This window comes from Gobio gobio (assembly GCF_949357685.1).
Source record: "Gobio gobio genome assembly, chromosome: 21".
NCBI classification, from domain to species: domain Eukaryota; kingdom Metazoa; phylum Chordata; class Actinopteri; order Cypriniformes; family Gobionidae; genus Gobio; species Gobio gobio.
The window spans coordinates 15,950,600-15,973,278 of record NC_137117.1 but is presented as its reverse complement, the minus strand read 5'-3'; the positions used below and the strand labels follow the sequence as shown (position 1 = coordinate 15,973,278).

At 38.0% G+C, this 22,679-nt stretch overlaps 1 protein-coding gene across 2 annotated transcripts; it reads right to left on the bottom strand.

Moving 5' to 3' along the window:
• Positions 1 to 7,761: 7,761 nt before the first annotated feature.
• On the bottom strand, positions 7,762 to 22,582 carry cbx5 (chromobox homolog 5 (HP1 alpha homolog, Drosophila)). Of its 2 annotated transcripts, none has more exons than XM_079803652.1 (7): positions 22,443 to 22,582; positions 21,225 to 21,343; positions 19,826 to 20,105; positions 18,090 to 18,321; positions 17,768 to 17,868; positions 9,113 to 11,277; positions 7,762 to 8,908 (listed from the first exon to the last, which is right to left on the bottom strand). In XM_079803652.1, exons 3-6 carry the CDS (start codon positions 19,963 to 19,965, stop codon positions 11,136 to 11,138), a joined length of 615 nt encoding a protein of 204 aa, XP_079659778.1. In that variant the 5' UTR covers positions 19,966 to 20,105; positions 21,225 to 21,343; positions 22,443 to 22,582; the 3' UTR covers positions 7,762 to 8,908; positions 9,113 to 11,135. The 2 variants fall into 2 exon arrangements, with proteins under 2 accessions (XP_079659778.1, XP_079659779.1); XM_079803653.1 differs by lacking the exon at positions 22,443 to 22,582 and adding an exon at positions 22,076 to 22,146 and having other exon boundaries at positions 19,826 to 20,117; positions 21,266 to 21,343.
• Between the last annotated feature and the right edge of the window lie 97 nt (positions 22,583 to 22,679).

Here is a 22,679-nt window from a genome sequence, read left to right as displayed (position 1 = left end):
TTTTTGAGGGTAAGTTTATTGTCTATAAAGACACATACCTTAAATGATTGGCTACTGTGATAAGTATTATGCATTGTATAAATGTATACTATTTAAAACACTTGTGTAAAAGTATATTTACAACGCCTGTGACAATTTGCCCCACCTTTACATTGTGAAAATAGCCTTGACGCAGTTTAAACTTTTGGATAAAATCTAGTTTCGTTTGGAGCGCAAAATCCTTAAACTTTCTGTTTATTTCCAGGTTTAAGTTGTGTGTTTTTTCTCTCTAAAAGACAACAACTTATATAGGCCTATGCCTTGTCCCTGCACAAAAGGTTCCTCCTTACGTGGATTTACGATGAGGAACCCAAAGCAGCAGGGGGTTTCAGAAGCAGTAAGTGAACCCAGCAGTGCCACTGTTGTTTCCTGCCACCCCTCTGCTCTCCACTGGGCAGAACAGGAAAGACAAGCTTCTGGTGACCTTGATGTTGCCAAGGTAACACATCTGCCATGCATTTTCACCTAGTTTGGCATCCCATTAAAACGCATCTTTTGGGGTTCTTGGATCATTTTGAATTGTTTATGAAGAGACACTGTTTGTGGGGCCAACATTTTTATTGTCAATACAAAAAATAAATACAAAAATACCTAATTTAGTCAAACCCACTGAGCATATAAATGCAGTTTGTTGCTGAGTACAGCTTTTTCTCACACACATGCCATGGCTCTCAAAGACATTTTCCTTTCCGTGAGAAGCTAAACATCAATGTTACAGACAGTATCATAATCAGAGGAACAGATTCCATTCTGCCTAAGTTTCTTTCTCCATGTGTTTGTTAAAGATTTGGACCCTGTTCCCTCTCCATATGATGTGAGTCTCTATAGAAGGCTAAAGGAAACCAGGTGCGGACAAGCTCGAGAGGTCAGGAGTGGAAACATGCAACACAAATTTTTATGCACTGTTTTTACTCGCAGTCTTCTAAGGATTGCTAATCAAATGCAGCATGTTGAACTGGTTCATAACACTTCGAAGAACCAGCAATGCTCCCAACAAACAAATAGAAACCTTTGTGGGAGATAAATCAGCTGTGTGGAAAAGCTCTAGCTGTCAAGACAGACAGGAGGGGAGTAAGAGTGTGAGTTGAGGAAGAGCCAGACAGAGATGTCGTCTGGTGGAGAGACCATTTGCTCAATCCTCTCATAATTCCTGGATTTCTGCTAGGCCGTTTTGGTTGTATTGCAGAACAAATGGGAAAGACAGGTCTCATGAAGGTCCTTCTATTTTTAAAACCATTCAGAATGCGTTTGTTTGTATATATTACAGTTGAGTACATACGTTTGCATGCCCCTTTTAACGCCTAATTTATTTTTACAAAGCAAAATACAAAAGAAATGTACAAAATATTCTGATTTTATATATATATATATATATATATATATATATATATATATATATATATATATATATATATATATATATATATGAATAATTAAAATATTTGTAAAATTGTAATAATATATTTTTACTATTAAATACATATAGTCTCTCACCAAGGCTGCATTTATTAGATTTTTTTTTTTTAAAGGTAATGTTGTGAAACAATATTAGAATTTAAAATAAGGTTTTCTAATTGAATATATCTTAAGAAATAATTTATTCCTGTGATGTAAAGCTGAATTTTCAGTATAATTACTCAAGTCTTCAGTGTCACATGATCCTTCAGAAATTATTCTAATATGCTGATTTGCTGCTCAAGAAACATTACTTATTATTTTTAAAGTTGAAAACAGGTTAATAGTTTTGTGGAAACCGTGACCCATTTTTCAGGATTCTTTGATGAATACACTCTAAAAAAAAATGCTGCGTTAAAAACAACCCAAGTTGGGTTGAAAATGGACTAACCCAGCAATTGGGTGGTTTTACAAGCAAACATTTAACCCAACCGCTGGGTTAAAACGACCCAATTGCTGGGTTAAAACAACCCATTCACTGGGTTAAAACAACCCAATTGCTGGGTTTGTCCATTTTCAACCCAACTTGGGTTGTTTTTAACCCAGCATTTTTAGAGTGTAGAAAAGAACAGCAATTATTTGAAAAATAAATCTTTTGTCAAAACACTATAAATATCTTTACCATCAAGCTAATGCACCTTTGCTGAATAAAAAAAGTATTCATTTCCTTTAAAAGAAATGCCATTGATTTCCATATTAAATCATGTGATATTCATTTAATACCATTTCAATAGGCAAATTGGATAATTTAGTTTTTTACATTTTTTGAACTCTAAATTCCTCCGTCAGATTGATGCGTTAAACCAGATCATGTTGTTTATGAAATTATTGCGAGTTTCAGCGAATGAATGCCTGTCCTGCATGAAAGCCAGGGGATTTCACAAACATTCAATAGAGGATTCCCTGTCTCAAAGGTCAGCTCTCCCTTGAAAGTCCTATCAGTCGTTCTCTGACACTTTACGATTGAGATGCATGTGATGAGCCGGCTTTTCCATCGGACAGATGTGCCCGCAGCCCCAGCTGGGTCGTCCTGCACATGGCTGGGCCGTGCTCGCTGGTAGATCACAGAGCCCTCTGTTTTCCAACATAGCCAGATAACACAGGGTCCTCCGGGGATGCCGTAACTCTAGAGGCTCCATTGTGCCATGTCGCGCCGCCTGTACTCCAGTCGGTGCAGAACAGCGCGCTGTCAGTTCAAATAAGTGGCCGCGGGCCAGCTTCTGAACGTGTCTGTCCTGAATATGAGTGGATTAGCACTCTCCACACATCAGCTCAGCCAGGAAACTCAAGAAGACTTTTAAAGCAAAATAGGCGCCGATAAGTCGCCACCATAAATTTTTAGGACACATGCTGACCAAAAACAACCCAAGTAATGCAACGTGGTCTTCCTAGCCCAGGGGCATGATGGGATGTTGGAGAGGCCAGCAAGTGGGCACTTTTGGCTGACCTTTCATTCTGTAAAGATTCCTCTCACGTGAAGAAGGCGCACAGAATGAATGCACACTAGTATATTCAAGTTTTTTTGTTTTGCTTCGCTTTTGAAAGAAGTGTCTTATGCTCACCAGTACTGCGCTTGATCAAAATGTTGCCAAAAGTTTAGGGACGTCTGCCTTTACATGTGCATGAACTTTAACGACATCCCGTTCTTAATCCGTAGGGTTTCATATGGAGTTGGCCCAACCTTTGCAGCTATAACAGCTTCAGCTCTTCTGGGAAGGCTTTCCACAAGGTTTAGGGTTGTGTTTATGCCAGTCAACTTCCTCCACACCAAACTCGCTCATCCATGTCTTTATGGACCTTGCTTTGTGCTCTGGTGCGCAGTCATGGTGGAACAGGAAGGGGCCATCTGTGATTGGTCACTCCAGAGAACACGTCTGCATTGCTCTAGAGTCCAGTGGCGGCGTGCTTTACACCACCGCATTTAGTGATGTAAGGCTTGGATGCAGCTGCTCGGCCACGGAAACCCACTACAGGAAGCTCTCTACACACTGTTCTTGAGCTAATCTGAAGGCCACACAGGTCTGTAGCTATTGTACCTCGGTGATCACGGTGCCACGCTTGAGTTCACTGACCTCCTGAGAGCGACCAATTCTTTCATAAATGTTTGTAGAAGCGTCTGCATGCCTAGGTGATTGATTTTATACACCTTTGGCCATGGAAGTGATTGGAACACCTGAATTCAATGATTTGGAGGGGTGTCCCAATACTTTTGGCAATATAGTGTAGAAAAAAAGAGTAATATTGTGAAATAATATTAGGCTATAATTTATTCCTGTGATGCAAAGCATCATTACTCTTCTGTGTCACATGATCCTTCAGAAATCATTCTAATATGATGATTTGCCACTCAATTATTTTGGTGCTCAATTATTAATTATGGTTATTCTTATTAATAATGTTGAAAACAGTTTTTGCTGCTTAATATTTTTGTGGAAACATGTTTTCAGGATTCTTTAGAAAGAATAGAAAGTTCAGTGAACAGAATTTATTAGAAATAGAAATGTTTTCCCACATTATAAATGTCTTTACTGTATCAGCACAACAGTTTTCAACCTTGATAATAATAATAAACGTTTCTTGAGCAGCAAATCATCATATTAGAATGATTTCTGAAGGATCATGTGAAGAGTAATGATGCTGAAAATTCAGAAGAAAAAAAGAAAAAAAATTGTAATAATATTTCTGTTTTTTGATCAAATAAACTCAGCCTTGGTGAGTGACACTTCTTTCAAAAAAAATTTTTTTAAAAATCTAAATTTCTCCAAACTTTTGATTGCTAGTATATAAAAAATATTGTTTTGGAATCAAAACGTTAATGAATTTTGATAGTAACTTGTGTAGTTATACTGCTCTACATGCTCAGAATCGATTCGGATAGCAGTGTGCCAACTCAAAGGTGTTTAATTGCTTCCCTCCAACACGATGAATACACACAAGTGTGTAATTTCAGACCAGAACCGGGACGGTTACTGAGATTAACTGTGCCGTTAGTTCCAACTGCACTGTGATCAGTTTAGGCTTATAAGCATTAAATAACAGACATCAGAGAAAACCGGGGCAATACTACTAAGCGAAAAGCAATTGAAACCTACATTTCAAAGTGAATTTGGCCTACTATGATGAGGCTATATCAGCAGAGTGGTCAATTTTTATGCCAGAGGAGGTCAGCCGCGACACATTTGCAGACGGACGTTACATAAATCATATAAATAAATATATAAACGTGGATGTGTAATTGCAGGGCCGGTTTAATTCTGGTGTAAGAATAATTCCATGCCGTTTAAAAGCTTGAAATAAACATTTTCAGCTAATATGACTTGACATTATCTCTTTTATTCTTTCTCTCTCATCTTTAACGTCCCCAGTGAAAATGAATTTACAGGGTAATTACAGAACACGGCAAGCGTGGAATGGACACAAATCAGCCGTCATTAACAAATGACAGAAAACTGCCATTTTGTAATTGAAGTATAGATCTGAATCGATATTTAGAAGTCCCAGTAGGTTACAGAGCGACACAGGAACGAGTACTGGGATCTTCTTTGTTAATTACAGAAGAAAATCTCAAAAGAAATCAAACTGCAGGACTTACTTTATATATATTAGTTCATATAATGCAATTATAAAATAAAGCAAATATATATTTAATATATAACCCCAAATATTGGTCGCAACCAGATCATAGCCAAATGTACCACAAATCTTAATGAAAGTATTAAAATTAATATTTATGATTTAGATGCCCAGATTTTTATAATTAGAATGTCCTTAAGGGATGTAATATTTCAACCCCGAAACTCGTCGTGCAGTGCGCTGTAAATAATACATACAAAGTAATGTAATGATTTGCTCAAAGCTAATTTAAAAAAGCCCATGAATCAGTTGATCGAGCAATACACACTGACATTTACTCTGTGCTCATCCAGCTCCCTGCCTCCGAAAGCTACAGCACCAGAATCGGCCGTTCATAGAGAGCTTTGCTATTAAACGCAGCTCTAATAGGCTTTCTCGCCACGCTGTATCTTCTTCCTCCTGCCAGATAGCAAACCTCACACTGTCTATGTCGTCCCCTGCCCCACCCTATCTCAGCTTTTACCTCCGGCCTGTTAAAAATGATATCAGCTCGTGGAGGGCGAGCATTAGCATTTGCATTTTATTGGAGGCATGGAGATTTAGAGCAGTGGATACATCAGCTCTGAGCAGACAGAATTAGTTAACAATGCATTATCTGCCTTTTATGGCGGCCATAATTCTCTCACTCCCCCTGCTTGGGGAAGAGATGGGGGTGGAGGAGGACTGGACGTAACAGCAGACTGCTCGCTCTGCGGTGGGGGCGGCTGGGGAGAGCTCGGGCTTTGTTTCTCGAAGCGTTGCTGCGCTTTAAGCGCAACCGAGGCCCAAAGAGCGTTGCTGCGCCGTCCTGATGCACGGCTCGAACAACAACCCAACAGAGGGACGATAAGTGTCTCGAAAGGTCACGGCTAATGGCGTGACCTTGCGTTCTTAACGACGCCGCGCATAACACTGCGCTACAATTCAGCAGAATCATGGTGTAATGGCGCTTTTGTGTGCATTTAGGTTTTTTCGGGATTCAAAAAAACGCCTTATATCGTACTTCTGAGGCCTATACAGGACTCTGCTCGCCGATCTAAGTGAAAGCAGCAGCGCTCGAGTGCACTTTGTGTGTGCGTTTAGGCGGTTTGGATGCTGGTGCAGTGTGGATCGAACACACTGCTGCAGTCTTCCCCTCCCAAACTCCAGCCCTCGCCCACAGCTGTTCAGTGGTCCCCTTGACAGCCATCTATTTGAGCTTATGTGCAGCAAAAACCCATCGGACCACATGCATCCCAGAAATCTTGCACACAGACTCTATTAGCTGCTTGCAGACTTTTTTGCTTCAGCAAACAAACTCAAAGCGTGCACTCTTTGGTTATTGGTGAATATGTCACTCAGGAAAGGCAAACCCCAACGTCCTGCACGTAGTTCCCAACATGTGGGTTTTACCATGGGGATTATGGCTTTAATGGGATAGTTCAACAAAAAAATGGTCATCATTTACTCACCCTCATGTAGTTGCAAAGTCCTCCTGTATGACTTACTTTCTTTCAAAATATATTTGGTTCACAAAAGAAACTATGTCATACAGGTTTGATTACACTAAATATATATAATATAATATATAGACTCTTTATCGATGGTTCCATGAAGAACCGTCAACATCCATTGAACCTTTCCATTGCGCAAAAGGTTCTTTATAGCAGGAAAAGTGGTAACATTTTAGAACAATGGTCATTAGTTAACATTAGCTAATGTATAATAACATGAACTAACCATGAGCAATACATTTGTTACTGTATTTGTTCATCTTTGTTAACGTTAGTTAATATAAAGTTAATATAAATCCAGCTGTTCATGGTTTGTTCATGTTAGTTCACAGTGCATTAACTAATGTTAACAAGATTTTAATAAAGTTAAAAACTTTAACAAAGATAAATAAATGCTTTATAAGTGCAGTTCATTATTAGTTCATGTTAACTAATGTAGTTAACTAATGTTAACTAATGACCATTATTCTAAAGTGTTACCGGAAAAGTTTCTTTAGACTAAGAAACTTCACATGAAGAAAAAAAGGTTCTTTTAAGAACTGTTCACTGAAAGCTTCTTTCGGGAGCCCATATTTCGGGTTCTACGGCATCACTGTGAAAACTCACTTTTGGAACCTTTATTTTAAAGAGGGTATAGAATTTTTATTTGTCTGGCGAACTTTCCATTTAAACTCATTTAGAAAATGTTCATTTCCACAGTATTTGGTTCTAGAATTAAGGCCTGTTCCGTTCACAGTCCTATAACTATTAAAAAAAAAAAAAAAAAAAAAACATTCTTAATTTAAAAGAATACACTCTAAAACAAAAAAAAGTTTCTATATGGCACTAAAAGTGGTTCTTCGTCGTAATCATAGAGGAACCACTTTTGGTGCTATATAGCACCATATCTTAACATGTTCTGTATATGGTAGCGGTGCTAAATAGCACCATAGTCAATGGTGCCAAATAGCACCTTAGCAAAAGAACCGTTGAAGAACCACTGAAGCACCAAAATTGGTGCTATGCAGCACTTAAAAAGGTTCCCCTATGACCCAAGAACCAATTTTAGTTCCATACAAAACTTTTTTTTTTTTTTTTTTTTTTTTTAGAGTGCAGAGTGAGTCCACATTACAACTATAATGATAACGACACAGATGAACAATATCGTGGGAATCACTTTTTTAGAAGGATTTTTTTATTTTTTCCCAACTGGTGATGAGCGATAAAAACATTGATAGCCAATCAGAATCCATCCTGCTAAAGAGCATTTAAAGCAGCAGATAATAGAACTGCAGCACGCGCTTGGAATAAACAGAACTTTATTGTGCGTTGGTGTGTGTTTATCGTTATAGTTATCGTCCTTGGTGCAAATGGCCTTTTAGGTGTATTTTTGTCTAATTTCAAATGTGGCTTCGCATATTTTCCTTGAGTCCTGGTGGAGCAGAGCGAGTGTGACAGCTCTCCGGCGTTCCATAAAGCATAAATGCAGCCTCTCAGCTATATCTGCTGAGACTTCAGCTCCCCGGGGCTGAACATTTACTAGTGACCTCTGCATTCCATTTCAGAGCTGAACCGCTTCCCCCTTTGGAAAATTCCACTGCCACTGAGGTAGTCGAGAAAGCGGTATTAAAGGGAGGGGTTCCGGCTCAGACGCCACCTCTCCTCAACCCTGGACGGTGTGGGAGCTGAGGCCATGAAGGAGCTTCAAGTCACATTCACAATGGTCCAAAATGTCTCACATACGGGATACAAAAGGAAGATTCTGAACTGGAAGCATTGAGGCTAAAATCTGCAGGGCAGGGCTAGTGCCTGCAACAGCATACCGTCATCTCAAAGATATGCCTGCGAGATTGAATATCTGTGAAATTGAGTGTTATGGGGGGAACATTTTAGTCCAAGGCATTCATGCAAATGTTCTGCATGGGGAATTGGCGTTAAACTGTTTCAAAACCAGGTCAAAATAGAGAAAAGTAGATATATGAGCTCTCAATTATCAATGAACACACAGAGACAATAGGTGTAAAAATTCTACCTTTACCGGTACAACAGCTTGTCACTTGGGCAGTTCCCTTAAAAGGACACATTTTTACCTTTTTTTTTTTTATTCCTAAAAGGTGCATAATAGTACCTTAGAGCAGTGTTTCCCAACCACGATCCTGGAGGCACGGCAACACTGCACATTTTGCATGTGTCCCTAAATCAAACACACCTGATTCAAATGATCATCTTATTAGTGGAGACGCAAAGACATGAAATGGGCGTGGCAGATAAAGGATACATGCAAATGTCCAGTGTTGGTGTGCCTCCAGGAGGATCGTGGTTGGGAAACACTGCTCTAAGGCAGTGGTTCCCAACCACGTTCCTGGAGGACCCCCAACAGTGCACATTTTGCATGTCTCCTCAATCAAACACACCTGATTCAGGTCATCAGCTCATTAGTAGCTACTCCAAGACCTGATGTGGGTGTGTCAGACAAAGGACACATCCAAAATGTGCACTGTTGGGGGTCCTCCAGGAACGTGGTTGGGAACCACTGCTCTAAGGTACTAATATGCACCTTTTAGGAGTAAAAAATATGTTCTTTTAAGGGAACTGCCCCTAGTGACAAGCTGTTGTACCCCTAAAGGTACACCTTTTTTCTCTGTGAATGAAATATGAATAGTATAAGTCAAATATTTCACTTTGAATTAGGATGAAAAGCACTTAAAGTTCAAAAGAGAATCCTTATTTATCTAGATTTTAACCCAATTTATTACTAGAATCCCTATGCAACTCTTATTGTACAAGAAACAAACAGGCAAGAGTTGCTCCATTATGACATCTGCTGGTGCACATCAGCACTGCTTTTCAGGTCAAACGTATTTCTGCACTGCAATGACAACTGTGTGTAAATAAATGAGATTTTGCATCTCTCATTGGTTTCAAATTGGGGTTTTCCACAAACATAGCATATAGTGAAACTTACATAATCTCAGCACTACAATGAAATTTATTAAGTATGACTCGAGTCAAAAAGCCAGGGTTTAGGGTTTCCAAAAACGTTCAACTGTTAGTGTTGAAAACTAGATTTACTACAATTTGATACAGGCCATTCCAAAAAAAACAAAAAACAAAACAAAAAGAAGCCTATGCACATAACATAGCAAAAAGACATTATTGTTGCACATTTTAAAAACAACTGCTAGAACTGAGTCAACTGTGGAAATGATCATGGCAAGGATGGTCCTTTTGCAATATAAACAAAAACCATACCAAAAAAACAAACAAAGATATGTGTAACTACACGTTTAACCCTGTTTAAATTTTAGAATCTTTTCGCCCCATTACAAACAGTTCCATCTCAAACTAAACCTTTCCCACTATTCTAATGCCAGTGGACTGTGTCCGTACATGTCAAATAAAAAGACTTTTCCTGTTGTAAATGATCTGTCAAATGTAAAGTAGCTTTGTTCAATGGCTCTGTAAAAGAACACAAAAAAGCACTACAGAGCACAAAACTCCAGTGTAGTCACGTGACCTTGATAAACACCATTTTATTGAGTCAACTCTAGGTTAAAAAAAGTAATAAGAACCCGACATATGCTTAAACTACCACGTGAATGAGGACAGCTCTGAGGTCAAACAGGGAATGTGTTCACAAATCAGCCACAAGAGGGAGTATATCGGTTAGACTTGCAGAGAAAAAAATGAATATCAAGGAAAAAGTGTGGAAACCGATAAAAATGTCCCATTTCACACTCACATGATGATGATTGTCTGCCCTCCTACAAGCAAAAGTGATAAGTTTAAAGATTAAGAATGGTTAAAAAGAGCCAATTTTGACACTAGAAGAGATATATAATTTTTATACAGATGTTAGAGGGAGCAAGTAAAGAAAAGAAAAAAAGGATTGCCGATAACTAATTGTCCCTCACTTTAATCTGGGCAAGTAATCATAAGGTAAAGTTCTGTTATGTGGCTTTACTGACAATTAGAAGCCAAAAAAAAGGGAGAAAAAACAATAAATCAAAGGATTTTGGCCCACACGGGTCATTATTAATTAAAAATTGTGATACAGCAAAATTCAGTCTACCTGATTGGAAAAACCCTTTATCCAGCGTTATAGATGAACGCTGAACCTCAACTGATTTTTTTGTTTCAGTCATGTCAGCAATACTACGAAATCAACTGAGAATAAAGTTAAAAGGTTGGCATGTACGGGATTTCATCGTTTCACATCTACACTAGCACACAACACATCATAAGAACATAGTTGTAGGGGCACAAATACACAAATAATGACAAAAAAGAAGGAAGATCAGAGAGAGTAAGAGAAGAGAGATCACATTCCACCGCTCTCTGCTGCTGCCACAGTTGGCCATGGCCTTTCCGTTTGTCTGGTGAGTGATGCTGTTTCATGAAGGGTAGACAGAGGTTGTCGTGGTGGGCAGTAACCTCCATTACTCGCTGGCTGTTTCTTTTCTAAATGGTCCGTTAAAAGTTGGCTATGAGAGTGTCACCGGTGCGACAATGGGCACAAGGTTTGGAGGACTGTGTCTTTCCTCCCCCTTATGCCATTTAAACAGCCGTGGCACTCTTTTCCTTCTTATCGCCATCTTCATGCCAGGTCAGACGCTCCTCGTAGAAGGCAATGACGATCTGTGGGCACTTGTGATTGGCTTCCTTTGCAAGGACAAGGTCTGCCTCATCAGAGTCTTTCCTGTGGTGGGACATCAGCAAAATTTTCATTAAGTGGACAATTGCACAAAGTTATACATCACCATGCACTGAATTATCTCCAGTTGTAATTATAAAGACATCTGGAAGTAAAGACCTCATGATTGGCTAACCTCCGGATACTAACTAGTAGAGCTGCACGATTCTGAATAAATTGAGAATCACATTTCTTGTGTAAAATGGAGATTCTCCCAAGATTCTGAAGGGAACTAAAAGTAACATGCAAACTAGAGGTTCTGACAAAATGTTCATTGCTTTAGTTTACTTAAAAAAAAAAAAAAAAAAACAAAGATATTTGAACAAAATTATTTAAAATAATAATAATCTGAGTGAAGTCAATGGGTCTCATTCACTAAGCATGCGTACGAACGACTGAAAGAACAAAATCACAATTTACCAAAGATTTCGTAATAATATTTTTTGTCTAAATTTAAGAAAAAAAAGTATAGGAACAACTGAAACCACACGTACGCAACAAGAACTTATTCTGAATCGTGTTAAGAAGTTACATGACTAATTACATTGCAGTATATTGCATTAATTGTATTATATAATCCATATATAAAATTATATATTTAATAATTAAATAATACAATTTAATTTCATCTTAAATACATTTGCTCAATCACAGTTAAAGATTAAGAAAAGCTGCAAGGTTTCTCTGAATATCGCAGATCTACACGCATGGACAGCTGGGTAATGAGAGCTCTGTAATCTAAGTCTGTATAAAAGCTGTTTATTGTAATAACTGGTGAGAATGGCACACTTGGCATTGCTCGAGGATCCGGGCGAGAGTGTTTGTATAGTTTGACGAGAGTGACCAAACGCTGTAAGGAAGTGTGTGCGGAAAGCCCTTATATGGAGATGGTTTGGGTGTGTTTTATGCAAATGACTAACCTTGTGCACGCGGCCGCTCATTTAGAATACTCCACATTCACTAACATCAGAACGAGGTTAAGAACCGATTCATGTGCATACAAATTCATTTTTTGTGAGATGTTCTCCAAACAACGCAATTATTAGTTAACGAGACCCAATGTCTCATTGACTTGTTTCATTATTGGATGAATTGTTGAATAAATCTTTAAAATGAATTCGCTCCACTGATGCTTGCGATGTGAAACAGGCATAATAGACAGCGGATTCGTTGTCATTTAGGATTAAGATCGAATGGGTGTTTGAATCGAGATTGCGATCTTTTAACGAGTAGTCGTGCAGCTCTACAGACTAGAGCAATGATTTTGTTTACATTCACTGCATATTGTACGGTTTTAAAAATCAGGGTTTCTGAAGCATAAAAATGGATTTAAGACGTCAAGACCTTTTTTTAAGACCTATGCAAGTAAAATTACACTCAAAATACACAAGACATTTTATTCAGTATTGAAATTAGTTAATATACTAATGTATCAATACAAACACATTTATGGAATTTGCTGGTACAATAATAATGTGTTTAAAGAAAGGCAATAAAAAGATTATTGTGCCAATATATTGAATGTGTTAAATTTTGTTCTTGGTCTTTGCCTCTTGTGACAGGGCGACCCAAAGAAAAGCTGCAAGAGTTTAGATTCATTTAAAAGCCAGCTTTAGTTTCTTGTGCAACCAAAATACCAATACCAGATTTTATGCACAATGCTAAATTTTTTATTATAAACAATTATATATAGAGATGCTCCGATCAGCATTTTTGGGGCCGATCACTGATTACCGATCACCAAGATCATGATCTGCCGATTGCCGATCACTGCCGATCACAGAATGGCAGGGGAATGGCAATCTTTTATCTATAATCTTGCAGAGTTTGCACCATTTGTAGAAATGAAACTAACTTTAAATTAAGGAGAACCACCAAGTGTTTATTTTAGAAAATGAGATAACTTAAGGCTACCGTAGGCCATCTTTCCCAAATAAATGTATATAATAAATGAATATAATTCTCTCACCTAAATATTTGATCATGCAGTGCATTTTTGTTTTTAAAAACAATTTTTCAGGTAGGTCTAACATTAGTATTGAGGTAAGAAATACTAAAGACATTTAATAAGAAATCAAATGTAAATTAATATTGGTCTTCCCTGAATAAATTCAATTAGATTAATCCTTACACTTAAGGTTGCAAAAGTTAGTCATTCAAGAGCAGTGAGTGTCATAAAGGTTCATCAAACAACACAAGACAAAGAGAAACTCAGAGACAGCAGCAGTTTATTCGACAGCTGTCACTTTAAGAGCGAACACGGATAGGTTACATGCAGTTGCACAAACGTTCACTCGCGAGTCACGACGGGGTTTACGTGCACACTCGTCAAGACGGTCATTTAGTATAGAGCTGCAACTAACGATTATTTTTTCTGTCGACTAATCTAACGATTATTTTTCCGGATTAATCTTATGATTCTTTTTTACTGATTATTGTATTTCAAAGAGGTTAGTGAATTTGTATATTATTTTAACATGAAATCAATGAATGATGACAATATTAATTGTATTTCAGGAAGGGTAGTGTACATAGTATGCCATTTTATAATGAAATATATGAACACAAGAAGCTTTTTAAACATAATATATAATTATACTATTCATCATAAAATGTATACAGAGTAGGCCTAATTAGGAAAAGTTGTTTACTATAGTAGTTGAGTATGATTTACTTATTGATTTGTGTCAATAGTAAACGAAAATGCACTTGTATTTATCTGCAAAAGGTTCACATACAGGAGCTTTCAGCATAGTTTTAATATAGTATAACTAGTCGTCTATTTTGAAGATACATGTGCATAAACAACGATTAAAGCTGCCAGAAGTGTTTGCCCAAACTTCAAAGACACATTTAAATGATTAAAGCTAGAGGAATATATTAACTTTAATGTTACTTTAATCATGGAAACTACCTCTATACAGCATGTTATTATGCATATGTGTTTGAGACAGAGGGGAACCAGGTCGCATTAACAGGAGATATATGCAGCCCATAATAAATAAAAGCACGAGACGTACTGGGGTCGGAGAAGAACCCCGGAAAATGTGACCGTCTGTTGCAATACACGCGCCACGGTTCACACTGGCAGCAGGGTTGCCAGGTTTTCACAACAAAACCCACCCATTCGTTACTCAAAACTAGCCCAAAACAAGCCCAATCGCGTTTCGGGGAGGTTCTCTGGTAAACATTGCGTTCGGGGGGTTAAATATGTGGGGGGTTTTTTCAGGGCTGCCTGCTAAAATTCTCATTCCTGGGGCTAAATATCACACAGTTGGGATCGCTTCAACCCGCGGAAATGAGACACAGCCCGCGGCAACAGTGTAGAAGTAGCCCAATTCCGCGGAAAAAACGGGACTTGGCAACACTGACTGGCAGTGTGAAAGCTCCCGCTCTCCACGCGCACAGCTTCTGCTCTGCCACCGCGCGCAGTGTGAAACCGGCATTACAGAGCGATCAAAGCACAGTTTTACTCGGCTTCTGTTTAAAGTACTCCCACACTTTTGAATGTCGCGGTCTGGCTTTATATGATAAATGATCATTTTCACTATGCCCGGGAGCAGAAGCTGCCATTATTCTAGATCTTCTGTTCCATTCTAGAACGTAAATAATGTGCCGCCGACGCGTCGACGCATTTCACGCACGTCGTTGCAGCCCTAATTTAGTACATACATTTGTGTGTATCTGACCATTTCAGCACAATTTGTACTCGCAAGCTTTTTGTGAGATGGCGGTGTGTGTGTGTGTGTGTGTGTGTGTGTGTGTGTGCACGCGCGAGTGCTGAGCGGTTTGAACACTGGCAAGACTTAAAAATAAATGCAAATGGTAAACTTTAGTGACGATGCAACACTGCCTCGATTGTGCAAATCCTGAAGTGGTAAATCCTGGGTCAACTGTGCAGCTCAATTTTAGTGCAGATGCGATGATGTGAAGCCATTTGAGCATTTTGAAAGGGAGAGAGAAGAGCGCGCGCACGCGGTGATTCACTCGCGCTGTTTAACTTGCGTCTCTCAGAAAGTTTTCAAATGACTGCGTAAGTTATTTAATATAGAAATATGAATTGTACCTCACCTTCAGCATTATAATTATTTTACCCGCGCTGGCGTGTCGCTGCATGTCATGCCCTCGCTCTCACGGCAGGTGCGGGTTTTATGTGTCGTCAGCTGCGATCGGTTCATGAGATCGGCCTTTTTGGAGACCGCCGATCAATCATCCCAAATCGAGATCGGTTGCCGATCAATCGGAGCACCCCTAATTATATACAATAGGACTCTTACTTTGAAATTCCTATGCTTTACTACTTCCAGCTGCTTATTCAAAATGGAGATAAAATATGCTCTCCAACAACCATCTTCAATACAATTTAAAAACCCTACAGTGAAGATATCATAAGTGTTCAATTGGCATAAATGTGTGGTTTTCATTGATTGTGAACTCCTCTGAAACTGACACTGAAAAACATTCTTACTTAGAATGTGAAACGCTCATATTTATTTAAATCATAGCCCTTTTAAAGTTTAAAAATCTGTATATTGCGATTCCAGTTTCTCTGTCCCCAAATTTAAGACTTGTTATACCACTTAAGATATTTATGGCTTTACGTTTAATCAAACTGAATTAAGACTTTTTAAGGACCCACAGAAAGCCTGGAAATATATTCATGGTTAAATATAAAGCTATGCATCATATTTAACCACAGGTTTATATAAGAAATGTTACAGATAGCCATTCACAAATTTGTGAAAGCAATGAACACAGAAATATGCAACACTCTTTTTATATATATATATATATAATTTATTACGTAACTATGTAGTTTAATTATTTTTATTGTATTATGCCAGTTGTAAAGCTAGTAACATCTGACCAATGGAACATTTAAGCAATAGTCATGTAGGATAGCATATGGTTTATAATGCATGCTATACGATGCAAAAGGCTATATATGTAATAAACACTGTATTTTCGGCCTCAACCCTATGAAAAAAACCAACACAAGATCATAAGAGGAATACATTTTAGGACTCTTTTCCACAGTCATGGTCTAACGGTTCTAAGATCGGTAAGGAACAGTTCCAGTTATATTTCCACTTGAGCTTGGTTCGGCACGGTTCAAGTAACTTCTGTAGTGTGATCATTTGTCATGTATGCCAAGTTAAATATAGCCTTTACAGTGCCAGTCAGGAACTCTAATTATAGTTAAAATTCAAAACAAGTCAAATATAAATAGATGCTGAGTGGAGTGATGGGTTTCAAATGTACAGGTGTAAATAGGTGTATCGTTGAGACAAACAAATAATGGTTCTTCAGTCTCTCACCAGGCAGGAGTGTGAATGTGAGCAAAGTTCAGACAAAGGAACAATAACGGGGCAGTTTGCATGAAATCAGACCCAATACCACAGGTGTAAATGTGGCCATTAACACTATTGTTCTAACATCCATCTCAGGTGATCCAATCACAACTGGTCAGTCGAGAGACATCCACACCATTAACATGCATATCGAGACCACTTGTGATTAGATTTAAATGAAATGTAAATGCCGAATACTTAGCGATTCCAAATTCAGGATTTTAACAGGGTTTTTCCTGCATTGAAAATATTAAGAGGCAGCCAAAATGAAAAGAAGATTAATTTGATAATTTTAATGTGATGATACCTGCCATTCTGCAGTACCGGTACCAGCTGATAACCGGCTGCTTTAAAATGCGTTTTTGCAGCGTTGCGATGTAACCAATCACATACATATCTGTTGAGTGTGTGAAAGCAATGGCCCATCAGATCTGTTCAACACCACTCCAAACACCAGAGATTCTGCTCAGCACGAGTTCTGCATGCTCGCGAATCCTTCCATTGTAACCAACAAAGTATAAACTCAATGTCAGTAAGAGATTCATTACGCAGTGTAAACAGCTTCATTGATTATATTGTAAGTTTTCGAGTGCAACTTTGTGTACCTCGCGTTGAATTGAAGTAATTGGCAGCTTCAGTGATTTATAATGGTAGCGATCTTTGCTCACTTTCTGTGTTTAATATATACATTTTCATGCCGCTAACACATCGCAAAGTTTCTGGATTGACAATCGTATTTAAATGCGTGATTGACAAGTGTTAACCATAGCAACTCAGTGACATTTTACATTAAAATGTAGATATTTTTACATTTAAAAATATTTCTAAGCACTTTGTTTGATCTGTCCTGACAGTGATTTTTTTTATTTTATTTCATGAATAAACAGGTTAATATTACAAATATCCCTTTAATATTATTAAGTTAATATAACAGTTCTTTGAACTTATTTACTATTCAGTACTGGGCTCACAGTTCACATGGGTAGGGTACTTTGAAATGTGCGTGGATGACCAAGTTCATGCACCACAACAGAAGACCATTTTTGACAGAGAAAAAAAAACCTGTTTAAATAGAACATGGTCAGATTTGTGTTTTTTGTTTCTAAGCTCTGACAAGGACAGTTTCATTGAAATAAATTGCTCACCACTTCATAAGGAACATAAGGTCTCCACAAGAGTCTGTTGCTCCAATAATCTTCTCAGGTTCCAGGCCTCGCTCAAACCCTCTTGCTACAAGAATCTCATCCTAGGAAGAACAAAAACTACGATCAAAAACCCTAAAATTACTCAAACTAGAGATTTTATTTTTACACCACCACATTAAATACAATATCCACCACAACGTCACTTAAGCCAGTAATGATTTAAGAAGCATATTTTAGAATTGGACACAAGATGGATATTGCATGGTAATTACAAGTCAATGAAGTTTTAGTATGGGCTCTTAAACTTTTGTTAAGCCTGTACCTCCTTTTTCTTTTTGGGTTTGCTGCCACTCCCATTCTCTTCCTCTGAGTTTTTCCTCTTGCTTGTGCTGCCGCTGCCGCTACTGTCTTTGGGACGGGCTGAAGAAGAGCCTGTGCTGGAGGGCTTGCTGGGGGGTGAGCTTCCACTACTTCCCTTTTTATAGGTTTTCATGAACTCTGAGATAAGTTCTGGACAGTCCAGATTCTTCTCTGGTTCCCATGTGTTGTGTTTGCTGCAAGACAATGCACGGTTAATGATGAATTAAGAAACATTGTTCACGTTCATGAATTAAGAAAGTTCACACACAAGAATCGAGTGTTCTTCAAACTAATTTCTAAATGGTTCGTTTTAGAATTTAGACAGGTCCACTGCATTTCAGTGTAAAAATTGCTGATGCTTTTCATTGTCATTTCATGCAGCGTTTTAAGACTGTTACATGCAGTAACACATCCCGCATCTTCCTGAGATATGTAAATAGTCTATACTATTGTATAGACACCCCTAAGGCCCAGCGATACTTCAAGTGAATTCAAAGAACGAACTGGTGTGACATCATTTAAAACAAAATCAGGCATTTTTCATGCTTGATACTGTAGAGCTGCTTGCTTAAGCAATCTATAGTATAAAGTGCTATATAAATAAACAGCGCTGAATTGGAGCTGGTGCAAACATATCTACATCACTATAATCAGATTCTTTCTTAAAGGGATACTGCACCAAAAAATGAAAATACTGTCATCATTTACTACCTCTTAAAGGCACAATATGTAAGATTTTTTATTAAAATATCCAAAATCTCCTAGAACAATGTTATATATTTTGTTGACTTGAGTACTTAAATTATACCAAATGTTTTCAACAATGTTTAAATCCAGAAAAATAAACAATTTTAACCAGGACACAGACTGTGTCTGTGCGTCGCCCATCATGGAAAACCATGGAAACACCAAAGACGCTTTAACATATGTGTTTTATTAGACAGGCAAGCAACTGTTTGAATACATTAATCATCAGAAAACTAATCATTGTAATATAGCTCAACACAGTTAGTCTTATTGTTTAAATTTTGTTTTCATGTTTTACCATGTCTAATATCGATCTAGCTGTACTGCAGTGTGCAACAAGTGTCTCATAGTAGCCACCAAGCGAAAGCACAGAGTACCATTATAACATAACTTTCAACACATCTACTATGATAAAACAGCACTGAGTTACCCCATATACAGAAGCAGACCTCTGCGCTACAATAAAAGCTCAATGAAATCAAGGCGACATCAAGTTACTTGAACACTTGATGACACAAGCTACACTTGAATAAACAACCTCTAGCGGTGAAAATGTACATACTGTGGCTTTAAGTTGTTCTAAACCTGTAAGAGTTTCTTTCTTCCACTAAACAAAAAGATATTTTGAAGAATGTTGGAAACCAAACAGTTGATGGACTGCATTGACTTCTATAGAATTGGAAAATCTTCTTTTGTGTTCAGCAAAAGAAAGCAACTAATACAGGTTTGGAACAACATAAGGGTGAGTAAATGACAGAATTTTCTCTTTTGGGTGAACTATCCCTTTAACTGCCGCTTCTCAGCATTATCACTTGTATTTATTTTGTTATTGCTTTCAGCAGCGTGGGCGGCCTCAGGATATCGCTGGTCAGGCATTCCGAACCCCTAGGTGAAGACCGAAAAATAACTACAGCCTTTAGATTATTGTGAAGGGCAAGTGAAGGGACTTACTCTGTATAGCCTTTCCACTTGAGGAAAAATTCCACACGGCCCTTCACAACTCTCCTGTCCAAGACCTTCTCCACTACGTACTCTTCCTCATCTGAGGAAGCAGCCTCATCATCTTCACGGTTCTGGCTCTTCTTTCCCATGGCTGATTCTAAACGTCTTCCCTATGAGCTAATGTGACCTGTGTGGCTCCCTGGTCTGGGGAGGAAAGTGGTTAACTGAAGAAAAGAAAAAACATTATTATGAGTAGATGAAATTTACCATATAAAAATACAAAGAAAAACTCTGCAGAGTGCTCATATTTGGCTGTTCAGGTGCGAAATGCAAATCTGATAACTGCAAATTTCTATTAAAACAATCCCCTACTTGACAGTGCTGTTAAGACTCTAGAAAAAGTTCATTTCTATTGCGCCTTTGTTTTTTATCTTTAACTGCACTATAGACCCTTTTCACAGACTGTGATGATACGTTTTAACGGTCATTATTTATCGTTAAAAATATGGTAAAAAAAGGAACATGTTTCTCTCTTTTGACTGCCGTTATCAATCTCTATTTTTTCCCTCTTTTTGAAAGCTGTGAAATCACTATTGTGCCGTTTTTCTTTTGCTATTTGAGCAAATGGGGACAAAAAAAAAAATATTTAATGTATTCTCTCCTTCACAACTATAATAGTTAACCCAACTATAGCTATGTTTCCATCCAAACTTGTGAATGTAATTTATGCGCAAAAATGCAATATTGCATAAAACATTTACAAATAAAGCACTGTTTCCATCCAGTGAGTCAAAGAGAACATAATCGTCACTTCCTGATAAACTACCGCTAAAAAATCACTAAGAAACATAGGAGACGCCACCATATATAATAATTTTCGTATATAATAAATTTGCATCTCAGAAACTTGTGCGTCTCAATAAACTTGTCATGCTTTCAGAGGCAGATGTGCTGTTTGGGAATGCATGTTTTCGTATTGGATAGAAAAATTATCCGACTCAAATGAGCGCATTCGTTTATTATGCTCATTTTTAGAATTTATGCGCATATTGGCGTTTCCATTAAACATTTTTTTTTTTAAAAATAGGTGGATGGAAACATAGCTTATGACGACTTCCACTCTAAGAAACCTGGAAATGTGAAAAGGGTCTTTTGCTTGTCATTTGTGATTTATATTTGATTACAGACTGTTTATTTTAAAAATTGCTGAAGAACACCGAACAATGTTTACTTAAGAAATCAGTTAGCAATAGTTTCTGCTGTGGTATTGAGAATCTTTAAATTTCATAGGTATCAGTATTGACAATATATGTTGTCTATATTGTGAATTCCTTTCCCAGCTAAAATAACTATCATGAACTAAAATTACTCATAACATGACAATAACAAAGGGTTAAACATTTGTTACATTAACTGTAATGACAAAAGTCAATATTTGTTTTTCTGCACTCACCTACAGTCCTCTATTATAGGGCGTGACCTTTTAAAATGCAGAGAGGATTCTTGATCACAGCATTCAGGGCTCCCCTAAGCAAATAAAGTTCATTGAAACACTTTCATTTAAACATAACCAAAATGTATATATAAAAAAACATGTATAAACTTTGATCATAAAGTGAAAAGCCCACAGACTTGTTTAGAAATATACATACAAATGCCTTCGATTTGATGAGCTACAAAGATAAATTTAAGGATTAAATGCATAATTATAATAATAGCGAAATAAATAAACTGCTAAAAATGTTTAGCAAACAATGATTAGTCAATAAAAGGCTACAAAAATATATTGGTGAACTCTGTTGTCAAAGCTAATGTTACAGTGCATGCTGTCTGAATAGTTTATATTAGACTCAGCAATTATATTGGTGGATTGGATGCAGTTCCCATATTCATTTACCAAGACACATTTAACCAACTTCGCACTAGAATTGCGATAAACCAAACATGTTCTTATCTTCATGCCACGAAGGATCTTATCGAGCAAGGCCAAACAATGTGAAACACCGATCAGTCCTACACAGTTCTCACGTTATCATATGCTAATTTCCAATGCGTTTATTCCGAAATACATAACATAAACAACGTCGGATTTAAATGCAGTGCTAGCTGCACTGCTAACATTTGGCTACAGCAGTCCCATTGATTGCTACTCTTTGCCTCGCTATATGGCCAATCTACAGGAGCAACAAAACAGAGACAATGATATAAAACAACACGCTTGAAAGATAATTTGCTGGTGTTGTGTCTGTGTACAAATACCTAGAAGCTAGCCCAACGATCCAATGCCTGCAAAAACAAAAAACAAGGTTCACCGATGCCCATGCGCACATGATAGCAGGCTAATTTAGCTCAATTAGCATACACGCTCTACTTCTTTATTTGGTTCTCGGCGTCTAACCACGGCAAGCAAAGCGTCCACGCGCTTTTTCGCATTTATTTGAATGTTATCGTCGTGCGCGCTAACACTGTGAGCCTTTGCTTAGCAACAGCGCGGGCCAAGCTGAACAGATTTCACCTGATCTTATCATGTTTAATCGCAAAAATGACGGCGCAGATCTTTTCCAGCGCAAGGAGAATCTACCATGACATATTGTGACATAAATGTTGATAATTATTTTATACTTACTGAGATATTGTTCGATGTTTTTCTATTCGTGTTGGATAATGAGGCTGAGGCGGCGGCGGCTTTTTCCCTGCACACAGGAGTTTGCTGCCTCTCGCGCATGCATCCGTCCAGTGGCTAGTCCAGCCAATCAGCATCCGCCTGAGCGAGCCGCTCTCGCGCCAAAAACAGCCTCTCGCGCATACAATGGGATGCGCACGCGTCACACGGCTGCTAAAACCACAGGCTTTGTTGAATATA

What these genes read in the sequence shown, in the direction of transcription:
- cbx5 (XM_079803652.1), bottom strand. Translation starts at nt 19,965, where the DNA reads ATGGGAAAGAAGAGCCAGAACCGTGAAGATGATGAGGCTGCTTCCTCA. An exon ending in AACCCAAAAAGAAAAAGGAG is followed by an intron (nt 17,869 to 18,089) that starts GTACAGGCTTAA and finishes TGTTCTTCCTAG; the next exon opens with GATGAGATTCTTGTAGCAAG. An exon ending in CTTATGTTCCTTATGAAGTG is followed by an intron (nt 11,278 to 17,767) that starts GTGAGCAATTTA and finishes GTCCCACCACAG; the next exon opens with GAAAGACTCTGATGAGGCAG.